Source organism: Wolffia australiana, chromosome 10 (genome assembly GCF_029677425.1).
Source record: "Wolffia australiana isolate 7733 chromosome 10, ASM2967742v1".
Classification (NCBI taxonomy): Eukaryota; Viridiplantae; Streptophyta; class Magnoliopsida; order Alismatales; family Araceae; genus Wolffia; species Wolffia australiana.
This window is the reverse complement of record NC_135844.1, coordinates 3,156,007-3,175,549: the sequence shown is the minus strand read 5'-3', so window position 1 is coordinate 3,175,549 and position 19,543 is coordinate 3,156,007. Positions and strand designations below refer to the sequence as shown.

The following is a 19,543-nucleotide window of genomic DNA, read 5'->3' as shown; positions in this document are numbered from 1 at the left end:
TAAATACCATCTCCGATTTTTTTTCTCCCCGCAGATCAACTCTCTCATCTCCTCCCTCGCAGGCTGCTCTCCAGCCACAGAAATCTCCCCCAGCGAAGAGAAGATCGTTAAAATCGAGCTCCCCGAGGGACCCATCATCACGGTCTGCTGAAAACGACGCTTCTTCACGTGGTCTGGAGAGCTCCAGCTGTGGCTGTGGCCTCAAAGCCCTCTACTTGGCGATATCCGCTCCGTGAACATCAGGCCCACCTCAATCTCCACCCCCGATTTCTCCGGAGTAATCCCTTTTTTCACTGCAATTTTTTGCTCGTGTGAATTCTGAATCGCGTGGAAATTGGTGGGTCGGTGGCAGAAGAATCGTCCGATGGCGGTGCGATCTGCGTGGATGGGTTTCGTCCAATTGTGCGATCCGATGTGTAGCTCTCTCTTGCGACCTCCTTGATAAGGTAGGCCCATGGTCTTACCCTAGTTCTTTCCTCAAAAGAGAAGCGAGACTGCCGTGACTGGGACGATGCTGTCCCGATGTGGATATCTGGGCCCATCTAAATCCCTTGAAATGTGGATTTTTTGCCGATCCTGCTGGCAATCCTTCTTTTTCCCACTCTTTTTACGCATTAATTGGAGATGCCCAAGAATTTTTGATGAAGTTTGGCGGAAATTTGAATGCAGCAGTGATAGAAACATAGTAAGAAGTGTTGGGTAATGATCCTCATGTCGCCGTCAAGTTAAACACTTAAATTGGCGGAGATAATTCACTCTTGAGGTGGTTTTTTTGGTGGGAAACGTTGCTCAATTAGGCGCCCATGTTATCTTTCCTTTCTTCTTTGGCGTACGCAGAAAGAAAGACGATGAGATGACAAGGTTTTCAAAGATGCTTAGCCTGGGAGTTTGCCGAGGTAAGAGAACTCAATCTTTCTGTTACTATACATCGATCCTTCTTTCACAAAAAAAAAAAAACTATTCGTCGATCTTTCCTGTGGCCCAATTTAAGGTTCTTGATACCTAATTTGTCATATGGGTCTCTCTGGAAGTCTGGAATCAGTCATATTTCTGTCTCTTTCTTTGCGAAAATGGGTAAATCTTGTGAATTATTTCATAGCCCAAGGGTTGGATAGTGAATTCGTGGATGTTTATCAATTCAACATCAAAAGTTTTCTTTTTTGAATAATTCAACATCAATTCAACATCTATTTTGATGGTGAAAATTCTAATTTTCAGGATTCTCGCGGGGAAGTGCTTGCTGTTCTTCCCTTAGCATGGACTGAAGTTGCTTAGGGCACCCTTGTTCATAAATAGTTTTACAGGTACCCTGTAAAAATGATACCAAGCTCGTCCAAGAATTTGTATGAGAAAGAAAATGCATCAAGAACGCCCTCCGACATAGAAGCAGGAGAGAAATGGATGGCCTTTGATCCAAAGGCGAGTGGCAGTGAGATTCATGAAGATATCTCTGATTCCAGTTTTCAAAACCCTAGTCCAGTTTTTACTGGGGCGGCCATAGTGGATAGAATGGCAGAGTGGGGTCTTGCTATGCCATCAGAGGCTGCAAGTTCTTCTTCAGATTTCGCAAAGATGTCATTAGAAGTGTCTGGAAAGTCGGCAGCTGTATCAATTGATTCCAGTGCTGGGTCTGAAGTGATTCCTAGGGTTTCCCAAGAGCTTAAGGATGCATTGTCTACCTTAAAGCAAACTTTTGTGGTTTCTGATGCTACCAGGCCTGATTGTCCTATAATGTATGCAAGTGCTGGTTTTTTCACCATGACCGGGTATTCGTCAAAGGAAGTCATCGGACGAAATTGGTACTTGACGAACTATTTAACATTTTACCGATTAATATTCTCATTTCTGGCTTTATATTCATTGAATTTTGTTTTAATGTGGCAGCCGTTTTCTTCAAGGGGAAGAAACTGATCAACTTGAAGTTGCTAAGATTAGGGACGCAGTCAAAACTGGGAAGAGCTACTGTGGTAGGCTCTTGAACTATAAGAAGGATGGCACACCTTTCTGGAATCTCTTAACCGTAACTCCAATCAGAGATGATAAAGGAAAAGTGATCAAGTTTATTGGGTAAGCTTCGTTGATATATTTATTAATGGGTCCCTATAAAAAATTGGGCGAATTATCCATTTAAAGGCACTTTTCATTTGAGAATATAGTACTGTCTCATGGATAAACATAATCATCGCATGAAATATTCATGAATTTCGCCAATTACTTGGGGAGATGTGTTATCCTATAGGTTTATGATCTTTCATCATTTTTTTTCCACGTTTTGTTTTGTTTATAGATTGTTTCGTTGTGTTACGTTTTACATCTCAGCAATTGGTTTGTGTTTTCTGATATTAATGTTTATATGGTGCAGAATGCAAGTCGAGGTTAGCAAATTCACTGAAGGTTCAAGTGACAAAAGATTGAGGCCAAACACACTACCTGTCTCATTAATTCGTTATGATGGTAAGTACTACCTTATTTTGTAGTAGTAAGAACGACTAGTATTTGCCGTCCTAGGACAAAGTCGTAGTTGTCATCAAGAAATGTTCAGCGTCATCATCTTAAGCTTGTGCGACATTGGAGGTGGGGATTTTGTCGTTATCATCCTGGCTCACACGAATGTTGACGATGAAAACTTGCTATCATCATCATCTCATCATCATGAACTAGGACAAGAAACCCCTGGCAGCGGATGGAGGAGCTGATTTGTGCCTTTATCATCATTGTCTGCCTCTTCGTTGACAATGACAATGATGATAATGTCGTCATCATCCTAGCTCTGGACGAGTGACTATGCTGTCATCGCCATTGTCATCCTGGCATTGAAGACAATGACGATGAGGATGGCAAATACTACTAATGATCCATTCTATTTGAAGCTTAAGCTGACACCTTTTACTTCAGAACGCCAGAAGGACAATGCTTTGTCTTCCATCACCGAGGTTGTGCAGACTGTGAAGAACCCGAGACAACAACCAAACGCTGAGAACTATGAATCAACGCCAAAACCTGTTGAGCTGGAGAAGTTTCGTCTCGATTCTCCTCTTCAGAAATACGCTGATATCGAATACATGAAAATGCACGGCAGAAGCTCCTCTCATCGTGATGGTCAAAGTGTCTCTTCCATGCCTATGAGTCCTCCAGAAACAAAAAAATCAAGGAAAACAGGACGTTCTTCCCTACTTGGATCAGCTCGTTCATCCTTAATGGGGTGAGTACAATCTGTTTTTATTAAATTTTATTTTATTGATGAATCTACCATCAGTTTATGTGTTTTTCAGAATTTCGTTATGCTATTTAAGTCGCCTTTTCCTGTTAAGCATGTAATGGCAATGTTGATCAGCTGTAATCTATAGTAATGTTTATTTTTTTTTTCATTTTATTAGTGAGTAGTTTTGTCAGCTTTGAGTTTGATGTTCCTTGTACTTTTTTGAAATCATAAATTAATGAAATTGCAGGTTAAGAGGAAAGACAGAAGTCTCTGCTGAAAAGCTTAATGTGGTCGAGCCAGAGGCCTTGATGCCGAAAGATTTAGAACACAGTGAAAGCTGGGATCGTCTTGAAAGAGAGAAAGATATTCGCCAGGGTATTGATTTAGCAACAACATTGGAGCGCATCGAAAAGAATTTTGTCATCACAGATCCTCGGCTGCCAGATAATCCAATCGTTAGTGATCCACTCAAATCTACAATCGTTTTGGTTAATTTGAAGATTGAGCTATTGTCTTCTGTTTCATTTTAGTTGTCTTTATATTAGTTTTATTGATCTATTAATAAAGAGGTCAAAGTATTTTGCTTGGTCTATTGTTCAATTAGTTTCACTGTTGATAAAAGTCTCTTTATATTAGTTTTCTCTCCATGTTCATTTTTGTAACCTCTTTACCGGGTTAATTCTACACTGAGTCAGTGACCTGCAAGCTGAGTAGAATTTCCTGATCTTACAAAATATTTGACGTATCTTCCTCATATTATTTGAATGGGTCTCCAGTCGTCAGGGTTGATATTCAGAATGTCTGACATCCCTACCACAATGATATACAGATTTTTGCATCTGACAGCTTTCTTGAGCTGACAGAATACACACGCGAAGAAATCTTGGGAAGGAACTGTCGGTATGTAAAAACCTCTGTTCAGATAAAAGCTGATGTTATTATTATTTTTTTTTTGGAAGGGAAAGCTGTTTCTTATGTTTTATGATTTTGTATCTGAGTCCACGTTTGTGAATTAGATGGTCTGCAGACATGGATTGATCAACTGCTAATTGTTACTATTTTACCCGTGTTATCATATCGATGGACATAGATAAAATAAAAGAATTCCTCTGTATCGGGATCATGTGTTAAGTTTCTGTCTCCCAAGCTTCTGTATCTTGTTTCAGGAATTTATAAAATTATGTGTAGTAGTTGCGTGCGTTTTTCTTGAGCGTAGTCAATCTTAACTTCAAAACCATTCAAATGCTCCTATCTTCCAAGAAATCAGTTTTATGTATATTTTTCGTGATTTTTCAGTGAATCTTATTATTATTTATTTCATTTGTTGGCTTGTTTTGTCTGATTAGCTGACGGTTTGAACCATCTTATCATTAGGTTTCTTCAAGGCCCTGAGACTGATTACAGTGCTGTTGCGAGAATCAGAGAAGCGATTAAAGAACAACGAGAAATTACTGTTCAGCTGATTAACTACACAAAGAGCGGTACACCTTCTCACATTACATTTCAAGCTCTGCTAGACACGCATCAGTTGGCAATTTTCACATCATTCTCAGTTCTCTGCTGATCAACAACTCATTTTATGTTACTTGAAGGAAATTTCTGCACGTAATTCTGAAATATTTATATTTATAACACTTTCTGTTTCGGCAACTACTGTTTACAGGGAAGAAATTTTGGAACTTGTTCCATTTGCAGCCTATGCGTGATCAAAAGGTTTTAAAAATATGCTCTTCAAATTATTTTGTTTGCTGTAATTATTTGCCATAACAACGAGCATCTAATCTCTGATGTTTCCTCCTTTGACGAAAATGCTCAGGGTGAACTTCAGTATTTTATTGGTGTACAATTGGATGGTAGCGATCATGTAGAACCTCTCCGCAATCGCCTCTCAGAGGGTACTGAGTTGGAGAGCGCAAAACTGGTACATTTTTCTCTTTCTTGTGTTATGATTGACATTCATTCATCCTGGAGTTACAAGCTGCGACTATTCACTACTATCCATATTTCTCAGAGAAATATGATCACTTGGCAATGATCGTCATATAATTTCCTTAACCTTACAAGTTTGTGTAACTGTAAACAAGAAACTAGTTCTTGATAATGAAACAAAGAGATTACAAGGGGTTTTATAGGGAGCCCTAATGGGCGAATTAGAGATATAGCCCTTAATGGGCTAATAAGAGAAAGAATACAAGAAAGGAAAGGAGACAATAATGTCAACACTCCCCCTCAAGCTGGAGCGTGGATGTTTTCCACACCCAGCTTGGAACAGAGCTCCTCAAACCTAGGGGCATGAAGCCCTTTGGTGAAGATGTCTGCAAGCTGTTCAGCTGACGGAACATATGGCGTGCAGAAATTTCCCGACTCAAGCTTCTCTTTAATGAAATGTCGATCGATCTCAATGTGTTTTGTACGATCATGCTGGACGGAATCATGAGCAATGCTGATAGCCGATTTGTTGTCACAGAACAGCTGAACAGGAGAAGAAACCGGACACCGTAGCTCACGAAGAAGCTTGGTAATCCAAAGTGCTTCACAAAGACCATGCGCAAGGGCACGGAACTCCGCTTCAGCACTTGATCGGGAGACCACCTTCTGTTTCTTACTCCTCCAAGTAATAAGATTGCCTCCCAAGAAGGTGCAGTACCCAGAGGTAGACCGACGATCAACCACAGATCCTGCATAATCGGCATCGGTGTAGACTTCTAGGCGCAGACCACTGTGACGACGAAACAACAGTCCACGGCCAATGGTGCCCTTCAGAAAACGAAGGAGGCGATGGGCAGCATGAAGATGGCTCATTCGAGGGTTCTGCATAAACTGACTAAGAACACCCACTGAATAGGCAATGTCGGGACGGGTGTGGGTGAGATAAATCAGTTTGCCCGCAAGTCTTCGATACTGTCCGGGCTCAGCAAGATCTTCATTCGCATCAGCACGAAGTCGATGATTCGCATCAATCGGCGTCGAAATAGGCTTGGAGTCCTCCTTTCCAAGCTCACAAAGAAGGTCCACCGTATATTTCCACTGACAGATGAAAATCCCACTCGAAGAATAAGCCACCTCGATACCAAGAAAATACCGTAACGGACCAAGATGACGAATAGCAAACTCCGAAGACAGATACATAGCCAGCTGAGTAATGGTCTCCGTATCATCACCCGTGATGATAATGTCATCCACGTACACAAGAAGAATAGCAACTCCCCCTGACGTGGAATGACGGTAGAAGAGGGTGTGATCTCCATTACACTGGCGATATCCCCGGTGCTTCATGGCCACGGTGAAATGGCCAAACCAAGCACAAGGAGATTGCTTCAAACCGTACAACGCTTTCTTCAGGCGACACACAACCGAACTCGGAGTAGACGGCACTAAGGAGGCATATCCAGGAGGTAAGGCCATATAGATCTCCACAGTCAAGTCACCATGAAGAAAAGCGTTCTTGACATCGTACTGCTGCAATATCCAGCCACGATCTGCAGCAAGGGCCAAGAGGATCCGGACAGTATTCATCTTGGCTACAGGGGCAAATGTTTCCTGATAATCAATGCCATACTGTTGGGTGAACCCTTGCGCCACAACACGTGCCTTGTGCCTTTCAATAGAGCCGTCGGAATTGTGCTTTACAGCATAAACCCAACGACTGCCAACCAAGTGCTTGCCCGGCGGCAGAGGAACCAGATCCCATGTATCATTTAGAGCGAGTGCGTGGAGCTCCTCCTCCATAGCCCGACGCCAATGCGAGAGCGATAGGGCAACGTCCACCGTCTTCGGAAGGGAGGTAGCGTCAAGGGAGGTGAGAAGGGCATGGTAGGATGGGGAGAGGCGATGAGATGAGATAGATGCTTCTAATGGATATAATGGGGAAGGATGAGGGCAAGACACCAGGGCTAAGGAGGGATTTTCTGGAGGATTGGATGAGGAGGATGAGGGGCCTTCGGGAGTAGGAGGAACACAAGGCTTGCGACGAGCGAGAGTGAGACCATAACGTTTCTCTGGTGGGCAACGGCGGATAGGTAAAGGAGCACAAGAGAGATGAATAGATGAATCCGATGGGGAAGCTGCAGGAGGATTCGATGGAGCAGAGAATGAATCTTCGGTAAGGACAGGAGAGGGATCCACGGAAGGGACAGGAGGAGCTGAGACTGGTGCGGGCAGAGGACCGGAAGACGAGGTGTTCATGGGGATAGCAAGTGGAGGCTCGTCGGGAGGAACAGACAGGGAAGGACTGGAGACTGGTGAAGACGTAGATGTCTGAGGGAGAATAAGAAATTCAAGAGGATCTGACGGAGGTGGTAAAGAAGGTGAAACTGGATAAGAAGAGGGTATCGGAGTGAATTCGTCAAAGGTAGCATCCTTGGTGATGATAAATCGACGAGAGGGTGGATGATAACATCGATAGCCCTTTTGGGTGGAAGAATAGCCGACAAATACACATTGGATGGCACGAGGATCAAGCTTGTCACGACCAAGATGGTGGTTAGGCGCAAAGCAAACGCACCCAAAGACACGAGGGGTAAGATTGGTTCGAAGAGAAATGTTTGGGAAGGAATGCTGGAGACAGTCAATGGGAGTAGAATAATCAAGCACGCGAGACCGAAGACGGTTGAGAAGATGAATGGCGGTTAAGACAGCTTCACCCCAAAAATACTTTGGCACATGCATGTGGAATAAAAGGCTCCGAGTCATTTCAAAGATGTGACGGAATTTCCGTTCTGCAACACCATTTTTCTGGGGTGTGTATGGACACGTGGTTTCATGGATAATGCCTTTTTCTTGGAAGAAAGTGCTTAACGTGGAGTTGACATAGTCTCTGGCATTGTCGGAGCCAGCGGCGAATGGAGGTAGAGAATTGGGTTTGAATGAGAGAAGAGAATTGGGGAATAACAAGAGATATCTCCGATTTATTCTTCAATAGACAGGCCCACGTGAAACGAGTAGCGTCATCAATGAAAATGCATAACCACCGAGCACCGGAAGTGCTATGAACAGGGGATGGTCCCCACACGTCGGTGTGAATGAGAGAGAAAGGAGTCGTCAAATGGGAAGAAGAAATAGGATACGTAGTACGATGATGTTTAACAATTTGACAAGCGTCACAAACAAAGCGGTCCACAGAATGGCCTTGAAAGAGTTTTGGAAATAGACGATAAAGAGTAGCAAAAGACGGATGGCCGAGACGTCGATGGAGAAGCCACAAACGCTCATAAGATGCCGAAAGGGAAACAGCAGCGGCAGCAACAGCAAGGGGGAGCGAAGGAGATCGAACAAGATAGAGGCCCTCATGCTCCTCAGCAATGGAAATCGTCCTCCCCGACACCTTATCACGTTAAAAACAGGTATTAGGAGTGAATGTAAGATCTTGGTTTAGATCGCGAACAAGGCGGGATAAAGAGAGAAGATGATGAGTAAGACGGGGAACATGAAGGACTTTAGTGAGGTTCATCGAAGAAGAGAGAGACACACGACCAATCCCAGCCACAGTGAGAAGATCTCCGGAAGCCGTTTTAACTTTGGAGGAGCCGGAAACAGGTTCATAAGTCACAAAAGCTCGAGGATTGGGTGTCATGTGAGCCGTGGCACCGGAATCAAGAAGCCAAGTGGATGATGATGGAGAGTTTCCAGAAGTTGACGGAGGTGTAGAAGGAATGGTGGACGTACCTCCATGGGCTAGAGAGCAAGAACCCACGACTGGAGGATCAAGCAGTCGCCGAAGACGTTCCACTTCTTCAGGTGTAAAGCCGGGAGGAGAAGCATTGGTCGGAAGAAGACCACAAGGCATAGGCACTTGACCAGGCGCTGGCACTTGGCTGACAGAAGGGGCGACAGTAGCGAGATTGCTCTGTTGCATTCGCTTCCGTTGAAGCTTAAAGCACGTCTCCTTCGAGTGACCCCTCTTTTTGCAGTAATTGCAGAAAAGAGAAGGATCACCTTTGGAGGATTCCTCAGTCCGAGTAGACGGACCACGAGGCGAAGCTCCTGCTCCAGTCAGTGTGGTCGTCATCGAGGGACGCGTGGAGGAAGACGAATGTGCTACAAGTACTGAAGCCGGGGTCTGGGTCTGCTGAAAGCGTGATTCTTCAATTCTCACACTGCGGAGCACATCCTTGAAGGAAAGCTCTTTCTCCCGGTGTATGAGCTGAGCCCGTACCGATTCATATTCCGGGTTAAGTCCCATAAGGAACTGAAAAACCCGAAGTTGAAGAGTGTACTTGCGATCCACCGAGTGAGGGTCCGGAGGCATGTAGTAATCAATCTCATTCCAGAGAGAAATGAGTTCCGTGCTGTACTCCATGACCGTCCTGTCTCCTTGACGCAGATTGACAGCCCGATGTACTAACTCATACAGCGTGGCAATATTATGCTTCTTGGAGTGGCTGTCAAGGGCCGCTTCCCACACAGCCCGGGCAGACTCGAGAGACAGGAATTCACCCTTGATACTGGGTGAAATACTGTCCAGAAGCCATCGGTGGACCACCCCTTCAACATCCAGCCAGTCATAGTACTTGGAGTTCGTCTTGGGAGGCCCGTCTTCAAGTAAATGACGCATCAGTCGCCCCTTGAGAGTAATCTGGACATATTGGCGCCATTGAAGAAGATTGAAGCCAGTGAACATCCCATCTGGAGGCATCCGAGGCAGAGAAAACAGTCCAGGTGAAGCCGACCGATTCCCCGACTCAAGAGGCGCCTCCGGAGCGCTTGGCGTTTGGCCCACGCTGGGTGGAGTCGATGCTGGCGTCACGTCGGAGGCCTGAGCTTCTGGAGAATCAACTACTGCAGGGTTCGTCATCTTGATTGCAGAAACAGATGACAGCCCCGGTCAGAAGACAGCTCGGTCACAAACTACTGCCGAAGGGCTGAAGGACTGAACAGCCGTCGGAAGAAGGCCGAGAGGCTGAGCGGCCGAGAGGCTGAGAGACTGTGCGGCCGAGAGGCTGTGCGGCCGAGAGGCTGTGCGGCCGTCGGCTGTGCGCGGCCGAGGAATCGCGCGGCCGAAGGCCTGCGCGCCGCCGGAAGCAGGCTGCGCCGCCGGAAGAAGGCTGCGCGGCCAGAAGAAGGCGGCGCGGCCGAAGAATCGCTCGGCTGAAGAGTGCGCGCCGCTGGAAGAGGGCAGCACGGCTGGAAGGAGGTTGCAACCGGAGGAGCGCTGAAGGCTGGATTTTGGCGGACGAAGGTGCAACCGGAGTGCGAGATCTTGGCGAACGGAGAAGCGCCAGAGATCGGAGCGCACGGTCGAGCCCAGGAACTCGGATTAGGATTAGGGTTAGGGCTCTGATACCATGTAAACAAGAAACTAATTCTTGATAATGAAACAAAGAGATTACAAGGGGTTTTATAGGGAGCCCTAATGGGCGAATTAGAGATAGAGCCCTTAATGGGCTAATAAGAGAAAGAATACAAGAAAGGAAAGGAGACAATAATGTCAACAGTAACCACAGCACAAGTTTGATTCCCAGTCACCTGTAACACTACCGTAGGTGACCAAAACTCTTGTTTTGCTATTTAGCTGTGTTCTGCCACTGTTGCAAGGAAGCATAAGCACACACATGTTCTACCTTGTAAGAGACCAGTTATGGGTATTTGATCTGCATATTGATATTTTCAACAGAACAGGCCGAGTCATCGGACATAAACATGACATAATAAGCACACACATGTTCTACCTTGTAAGAGACCAGTTATGGGTATTTGATCTGCATATTGATATTTTCAACAGAACAGGCCCAGTCATCGGACATAAACATGACATAATGTAAATTGAAGGAATATGGTACATCCCTCATGGGGTGCATTATCGTCTTTGATGTAATCCCGGTAATGTAAACCTCAATGGGATAGAGACTGACAGGGTTAAGAGGTAGACAAGTGAGAGAGTTCACTGGATGGGGAGAACATGAATGGTTAGTGATGAAGGGGGTAGGTAGGGATCGACCAGGGATGAGCCACCTGAAGACGTGGTGAAGAAGTAACGACCACGAGGGTGAGAATTGTAGTGGAAGGGACTTGGACGTGAGCTTCCAATAGCATAATACTTTCTGGCTGCCCTCCTAATGGAGGACATTACTAAATTTAAATCGAACATGGAAAGGGAAGGACATAAATGTCCCTAATGACCAAAAGACAAAACTGCTCCCAGGATGGTTGGGGATCATATCAGAATACAGGTAAATACTCAGTTGTGCAAAAACCAAAAGAAATCAATTTTTGTGTTTCTTTTGTTTTTAATAAATAGCAGTATCAATTGGATGCCTTGCTTATGAGTTTTTTGGTATCTAATCTTGAGGGATCTTAATACTGTTCTCTATGCTTCTGAGCTAATCTGTCTAGCTGAAAGGAAAATGAACTTTTAAGCTCAAGGCCGTTAAGTTAAAATCTGATACAAAGTGTGGGAGATGTAGAGAATGTAGGCTGAGATTGCAGACTGATAAGTTCCACTTTCGGAAATACCAAAGGAGGAAGAAGTCAAGATCCGGTCAACAGGCCATTGACCGAGACCATTAAACGAAGAGGGGGAAGGACTCCTCGACTCTATAAATAAAGACCCCACACCAGTAGGGTCAGGTACGTTTTACTAATTCTTGAAGAAGAGCCCGATTCGTTCAAATCGGGAAGGCCAAGAAGTGTTCGCTAAATCCGTCAACTGCTTGGAGGGAGGAGCTCGCCATCGAGGGGAGCCGCCTGGAGGGAGATCTCGCCATTCGGAGCTGGAGCCATCGCGATCGTGAAGAAGGAGCTCCAAGAAGGAGTCGTCTCGTCGTACGAGGAGGAGCGCCACCGAAGGAGAGGGAATTCCTGTTATCGTGTTATATCCAAACTTTGTGATTGAAGACTACATTCTACGATCAATCACTGCTCAATTCACTATATCGGCCACATTGATTTGGAATCTATCACAGACGCAGCAGGCGCTCTTCTCTTAGACAGTTCCAAGCAGTAACAGTCTTAGAGATGCACCAAAAACACTTCTCAGGCAGCAGACGATCATAGATACAGTGCAATAGAGGTGTCAAGAGGAGGAAGAGGAAGAGATGAAGAAAGACAGGTTTAGGTTTCTGAAGGAAAAAACACTCCTCTAATGCCCTAAAAAGCATTGCATATCGATTTAACTTACACTATTGGGTACGAAATTTCGTACTGGTGACCCTTTCAAATAAATGGTCTCTCAGGAAATGTAGATTATTCATTTTTGTTTTAAAAAATCATTTTCAATTGTTGAATGTGAATTTTTGGTATTTTACTGGATTTTCTTTGTTGGCTCCCAGGTCAAAGCTACAGCAGAAAATGTGAATGAAGCAGTCAAAGAACTAATTGACCCCAACTTGGTAAGGTACATCTTTTATGGTTTTTTTTGTCCAAATCTTTTATATCGATACATATCCGTTTTTAGTTTTTTAAATGAGAATACGTATTCTATGGATATATTATGTATTTCCACAAATATATTTTCATGTAAATATATCGTCATTCCAATAAAAGTGATCCATTAAAAAGCCAATATCCTCCCGGTTTCGTTTAGTTATGCCAGAGAATGTTTGTTCGAATTTCAGTGTCATTCTATGCTCCCCTTCTTTCCTTCAAATTTTATGAAATTTCTATAGATAATGGCTGAGTCTCCAAAGATATCTCTAGCTACTTTCCTTTAACTTGATTGCAAAGTGTTTTTTCCCGCAACTATCTTATCTGCATGCCAAAAGGAATTATTCAAGCGCCAATTGAATAGTTTGTGGTTGAGATCTTAGGTTACTATGTTGAAATTTCTAGTACAAATGCTCATCAATATGCGAAATTACACATTTTTAGCTCCAAATATAATTTTTCGGTTTCATATTGTTGTCATAATTATGTCCGTTTGTTTAGTTTGTTTGCTAACTTATAATTTCCGGTTCATAGGGCCCTGAAGATTTGTGGGCAATCCACTCTCTACCTGTTTTCCCAAGACCTCACAAGAAGAATAACACTTCGTGGTTAGCTATTCATAAGGTATTTTATTCTAAATAGCAGTGGTTCCTTTGGCCTACTTTCTCATTCGAATCAGGATGCCATTTACTTACCGCATAATCAAATTTCTCCTGATTTGATTAGACTGTGTCAAACATGGAAGTAAAAAATGTATATGTTTAATAATGGTGTTAAATATCTTGCATGTTGCCCAAGATTGCTGGTAACGGTGAACGGGTAAACTTGAAGCATTTTAAGCCTCTAAAGCCTTTGGGGTGTGGAGATACCGGAAGGTATACCTGTTGTGATACCCTATTTCCCGTGTTTTAAAAAAGAATTTATCTTTTGTTTCGAAGAAAACTTACTTTTCCCCCCTGATTGACACAACTAGAAACACTGCCGGTGACCATTGGTGGTTTGTGTCGTCATAATATTTTCAAGTCACCGTGTTTTTTTTAACCTGGTTTTGGGGATAAATCATAAATATTGCAATATTTGCTAGATTTCGAATCAGTATTCGCTTATGTTTTTTATTTCTTATAAAATTTCTTCTGCTGAGTAATTATATGAGTATAAAAAGCTGAAATAAAGTTTAATCAAGTTGGAACCTCATTTCAGTTACTTGGTTCGTGTAGCCATTTTTCTGTCTATTAAACACTGTGCAGTATTTCTTCTTGCTCGATTATTGTTGCATGAGACATCACAGATTTGAAATCTAATATTTTCTTTCCAATTTTTCCGTGATTGGAATTGTTGTTAACCCAAAATTTTTGCATGACGTGATTTTTTTGATTTGTTCTCAATTCTATACTCTTCAGCGTTCACTTGGTAGAGCTTAAAGGTACTGGTGAATTATATGCAATGAAGGCCATGGATAAGTCAGTTATGCTTAACAGAAATAAGGTATGTCTTTGTTAAGAACGGACAAACATACCACGCGGTATCTAAATTCATTCAAACATGACGCCCCTCATTATCTTGTCGTTGATTTCTTCCCTCATTCACTGTAGATGTTCACAGGTTTATGATTTAAAGTCGTATTTTTTAAAAAACTGTTTACGATAATTCTTCAGGTACATCGGGCATGCATGGAAAGGGAGATAATTGCTCTGCTCGATCACCCTTTCCTTCCAACATTATACGCCTCTTTTCAGGTTAAATCCTCATACGCCAAAGAATTTGCCTTGAACTGGCTTAAGCTGAACTGTTTCACATTTTTGCCGGACTGAAATGAATCATGATGGCTAACATTTTCCCATTTTAACATGAAATTTTATGTATGCTGATTTTAATGTTTAATTTCTGTCTTTGTTTCTCACTCCACAGACACCAACTCATGTTTGCCTGATTACTGATTTTTGCCCTGGGGGGGAACTCTTCGCCCTGTTGGACAGACAGCCAATGAAGATATTTAGGGAAGATGCTGCAAGGCAAGCATCGGACACAGTTCATCTATTTTCACTTACAAGAATGATATTTTCTGCTGTTAATACCAGCAATAAAATGACCAAATATTGAAAATATCCCCAGATTTTATGCGGCAGAAGTAGTGATTGGTTTGGAATATCTTCACTGTCAAGGTATTTCTGTTTGATGGAATTTCTATGTTTTGTCAATTTTCATTTGAGCCCGTCATAATTGTTTTGATATTTCTTTGGACCTTTTTATACTGTATTTGCAAATTCAACCCTGTGATGATCCAATACGAAAGGATCTTCAGGAGAACTTAGATTGGGCCAGGCCCTCCCCACTTTATGTATCACTTCTGTGAGTAGGGTTTCCAGACGGTGACGAGTCCATGATCACCAGCTTCCTCCTCTGGCGCCAGAATGATGTGGACAAAATTGTTGTCATCGTCATCCTAGCCACAGATGAATGATGAGGCAATTATGAGCCGTCATGCTAACCATCTGGAAGAGTAAATGTAGAGAAAGTCACTGAAGGATGACGACGGATTAGTAATTGTCAGAGTCATACTGATGAAATGTGAAGTACCTTGTGCGTTTTTTATTTGGCATGAGTTGTTTGCAAAACCTATTTTGTTCTATGTTTTGTTCCTGCCTCAAGAGAATCTGAATTATGTTAGCTGCAAAAGATGAAGATGGTTGCAAATGGATTATGATCTTGTGGCTTTGGTTAAATAGAGAAAATGAGGTCATGTAATAATTTCGATGTTGACTTCTCCCAGGCATCCTAAAAATCAATCTCTTTGCATAATCAGAGGGGCCTTCCATTTCTTCAAGCATATTCGATTGTCTTTATTCGATTTCTATTTTAATTTTAATGAACACTTTATTATTTGTTCTAATTGCAGGAATAATATACCGTGATTTAAAGCCAGAGAACATTTTACTTCAGAAGGACGGGCATGTCGTTTTGGCTGATTTTGATTTGTCTTTCTTAACTCCATGCAAGCCACAAGTACGCCTTCCTTGCGATGCATGTTGAAAATTTATTTTTACGTATTATCCCTCAAAAGGCTTCAAAAAATCCCTTTTGCATTCTCTTAACTAAAATGCCAAATAAGAGTGGCCATCTGTTGAGGATGAGTTGAGAGCTAATATTACTCTGGCAGCAAATAAGTACTGATGCTCGTGCCATTATCTTAGTTGTGTCAAAATTTAATGTTTTACTCCCTCAATGTGTACCGTAACCTCTGGATCCTGAACCCTAGTTCCGTGGATCTTCTTTCTTTGCAGGTGATAAAGCAAGCACCTCCGGCGAAACGAAGAAAGTCTAAGGACCATACTCCTCCAGTCTTTGTCGCTGAGCCCAGTACACATTCAAACTCTTTTGTGGGGACTGAAGAATACATAGCTCCGGTATGATGTTTCTTTTGAATGAATATTGATTTTCCATTTATACGTTTCGTCATTTGTCTGATTGTCGTTTGGTATTCTGGACAATCCTCAAGGAAACCTTTTGAGATATGAATAGCTTCTACGTGATCTAATAGTCTCTATCTCTATAAATTTTATTCACGATGCATTGGGATTCAATTCTCATATTTTATACCTGTAGTTCGGGATTCTAGAACCTTAATCTTGAGTTCGGTCTCTTTTTTTCTTCGTCTTAGGCTTGTGCTTCGGATTTCTTTCTATTGATTGCATAATCTGATTTTACTCAATAAATGCAAAACTCTCGGGTTTTTTCAGGAAATTATTACTGGAGCTGGTCACACAAGTGCGATAGATTGGTGGTCACTTGGTAAACTCCTCGCTTTATGAAAAAAAATCATCTTTTGATATCCTTCGAGTCAATCAATAAAGTCAAAGCCTGCTTATCGTGTACACAAATTCATGTTTCGCTTCAGAATTTCCTTCTGTTAGTAATGTCATGTTATTTATTTAAAGCATTGTCCAAAGTTATTGTGAATAGACTTAATTGGATATGTTTAGGAAGCATATAGAAATCTATTCATAGATAGATAAATTTATTCACAGATAGAGAGACGGATATTGTTGAAGATAGATGGATTCATAGATAAGTAGGCAGATAAACCGACGGACAGATTGTAGATCTTTAGATAGATAAATAGATGGGCATAAAAAAGATAAACAAACTGATAGATTGATGGATTGCTAGATAACCAGTCATACATGTAGGTTCATAAATAAATAGATCGATTCGCTTATAGAGGAATAGAAAGATACACTTTTTATGTTTTAATGTAGAAATTGAGATTGCTTTGTAAATATAGAAATTTCTATTCCATTTTTTATGTTTTAATGTCAGACGCTGCATCTTTGCACGTGCAGGAATTTTGCTTTATGAGATGTTATACGGGCGTACGCCATTCAGAGGGAAGAACCGGCAGAAGACATTTTCCAACATTTTGCACAAAGATCTCACCTTTCCGAGCAGTATTCCGGTAATGGAAAATTCTTCACCTCTCCCTATTTCTTAGTCTCTCGTCATCTAAGATATCCTGTTCTTCTCCACCTCCCCAACTGTGTGTTGTTGTTACCCGGGAGAGGTCTTTACTATTACATTTTAATTAAGCTTAAAATGCTTAAAAATAGAGTTTTTCGATATTGGGAATTTCGGTAGAAATTCAAAATTGTACAGTCAACTTTTTTTTCGAAAATTTGATATTCGACATTTGATTCTACGTATGAAGTACATTTCTCGTCATCGTCCTCATTTGCACCATAATGACAACGATGAGAGTGTCATCATCATCGTCATCCTAGTCGGATGAATGAAGAGTAGGAAGCCAACTTGTCATCTGAAAGATGAAAAATAGAGAGAATGATGAGTCACCATTTTATCTGTAAATGATGAACCTACCATAGTCATCATCATCTGGTTGAAAGATGAAAGACAGAGAGAATGATGAAGAGTCGCCATTCTATCTGTCAATGATGAACCCGTCATAGTCATTATAATCTGGGTGAAAAAAATTACGAGGACAGTGATAGGTGTCCTCATCTGCGGTTGATGGCAAACCCTATTCTTCTCTTCTTCAAATTCATTTGCCATTACTTTCGTTGTCATCAATAAGTATGATGAGTAATTCATGGAATTGATTTTTCATGATGAATTCCCCTCCAAATCTAACATGAGCCAACCCATGTGAATTCTTCAGGTCAGCCTTCCCGCCAGGCAGCTCATCCATGGTCTGCTTCAGCGTGACCCTGCTTCCCGAATTGGATCCAATGTCGGGTCCAACGAGATCAAGCAGCACCCTTTCTTCCGGGATATCAATTGGCCCCTCATTCGCTGCTCCGTAATCATCCTCACCCTTCATATCCACGATCTATACCTTTTTTGACTGATCTCACCCCTTCATCCATCCATCCATCCATCACATTTGCCATAAATTTACGTTATTTACCTTATTTTAATTATCTAATCGTCCCAAAAGAACTTAAATGAACATTAGGAGCTGTTGAGAATGGCTTAGTTATTATCTTTTTAATTAGGTGTTCTCTTCAACTTATCAAAAAATCATCAGTATTGTGTGTTGTTTTATAAGTTGTATGTTGGCAGCTGTGCTGTGTATCTCGGGGATGTTATGTTTATTGAGCTGTTTGGCTTGCAGGTGCCACCGGAGCTTGAAGTACCTCCGGAGTGGTTTACTGTGAATTCAGATGACAAGGCGAAGTTGCCGCCGGCAGATGATGACATCATCATTAAAGCCATCGAGACATTTTGAGGGTCTGCATCTCTGTCTCTCTTTTTATACATATATACTATGCTTATAGGTGTATGCGTGTGTGCATCTTTTTGATAATATTTCACCTTTCAATTGAAGGGTTCCGCTACCCCTACGCACAATCTACACATTCATCGGAATTATGGGTCTCTTCTTACAAGTTCATCCATTGATCAATTCATCCATCCGTCCAACTGTTCATCCATCCATCAATCCATTGACCCATGATTAGAGGAATGCATCTCTTTCCCTTTTTGGATCATCAAACCATTAATAATCTTCTCTATGTCACCCATGCCCATTTCCAGTAATCTCCATGTCCATCCCCCTATCCATCCATGAACAAGGGTCTCTCTCTGTCTCCCTTCTGCTTGTCCAACTTTGCATCCATTCTCTCTCTCTCTCTCATATATATATATGTATATATGATATAGCACCTTCTGGACCATCTAATCATAAATAATGGTATTCTCTATGTCACCTATGTTTATTTCCACCCATCTCCATGTCTATCCCATTATGAACAAGGGTTTCTCTTTGTCTTTTCTCTGCTTGTCCAATTATCCATCCATCTCTCTCCCCGCCTTCTTTATGAGATATAGCACCTAAAAAGTTGAGGATTCTATGTCTGCAGGCTGGTACAAAGATCTAGAAGAGATTTCCATCTTTGATATTATGGGTGTTACTGGAGAGTAGCTCTGGAACTACAATTGTGTACAGCAAAGGCTGGGGCCTAAATCATTGTTCTTACGTCTCCGGTGCTTGGAACTTTGTGTGAGTGAAGGCGACCGCTCTCGGTGTAATAAACCAACTTCCCCTATGATTATTCTCTGGCCCCTCTCACCTTCATTACGAGTTTTCCTCCTCTGTTCTATTCGTGAGAGGCCAGTATATATGATATTTGAGTATTTCCCTCACCTACTTGCAGAGGTTTTATTTTGGCTAATGTGGCACTTCCCTCCAAATGTACACCGCATTATGTTCTGATATTTGATGTTATCCTTTTGTTTCTCTCTGAGAGGGTTTACCATCTGTGGGCTGAAATTTCATCTCCTTAGATGCTCATAATTTAAACACTATGACATGTCAGTTCTTTCCATTAAGGTTATTTTCTCATTACCTGATATTGATTGAGTTCCAGTATTTTAAAATACTAATCAAAATTCCCTCCATCAGAACATAGATACCCTTAATTAATGTGCATGGTAATAAGTAGTAGGGTGATGTTTCTCAAGTTGGAA

At 42.1% G+C, this 19,543-nt stretch overlaps 1 protein-coding gene across 2 annotated transcripts; it reads left to right on the top strand.

Moving 5' to 3' along the window:
* The first annotated feature begins 354 nt into the window (after window positions 1-354).
* On the top strand, window positions 355-19,317 carry LOC144708726 (phototropin-2-like). Of its 2 annotated transcripts, XM_078582149.1 has the most exons (24): window positions 370-896; window positions 1,219-1,799; window positions 1,885-2,067; window positions 2,363-2,454; window positions 2,896-3,202; window positions 3,450-3,657; window positions 4,032-4,102; window positions 4,577-4,683; window positions 4,866-4,915; window positions 5,019-5,123; window positions 12,469-12,528; window positions 13,097-13,186; window positions 13,361-13,437; window positions 13,963-14,047; window positions 14,218-14,298; window positions 14,471-14,574; window positions 14,675-14,724; window positions 15,459-15,565; window positions 15,844-15,966; window positions 16,300-16,351; window positions 16,903-17,015; window positions 17,733-17,873; window positions 18,189-18,304; window positions 18,937-19,317. In XM_078582149.1, the coding sequence occupies exons 2-23, from the start codon at window positions 1,318-1,320 to the stop codon at window positions 18,300-18,302; spliced, it is 2,802 nt and encodes a 933-aa protein (XP_078438275.1). In that variant the 5' UTR covers window positions 370-896; window positions 1,219-1,317; the 3' UTR covers window positions 18,303-18,304; window positions 18,937-19,317. The 2 variants fall into 2 exon arrangements, with proteins under 2 accessions (XP_078438276.1, XP_078438275.1); XM_078582150.1 differs by lacking the exon at window positions 17,733-17,873 and having other exon boundaries at window positions 355-896.
* The last annotated feature ends 226 nt before the right edge of the window (window positions 19,318-19,543 follow it).

What these genes read in the sequence shown, in the direction of transcription:
- LOC144708726 (XM_078582149.1), top strand. Translation starts at nt 1,318, where the DNA reads ATGATACCAAGCTCGTCCAAGAATTTGTATGAGAAAGAAAATGCATCA. An exon ending in CTCATTAATTCGTTATGATG is followed by an intron (nt 2,455 to 2,895) that starts GTAAGTACTACC and finishes CTTTTACTTCAG; the next exon opens with AACGCCAGAAGGACAATGCT. An exon ending in GGAATATCTTCACTGTCAAG is followed by an intron (nt 14,725 to 15,458) that starts GTATTTCTGTTT and finishes TTCTAATTGCAG; the next exon opens with GAATAATATACCGTGATTTA.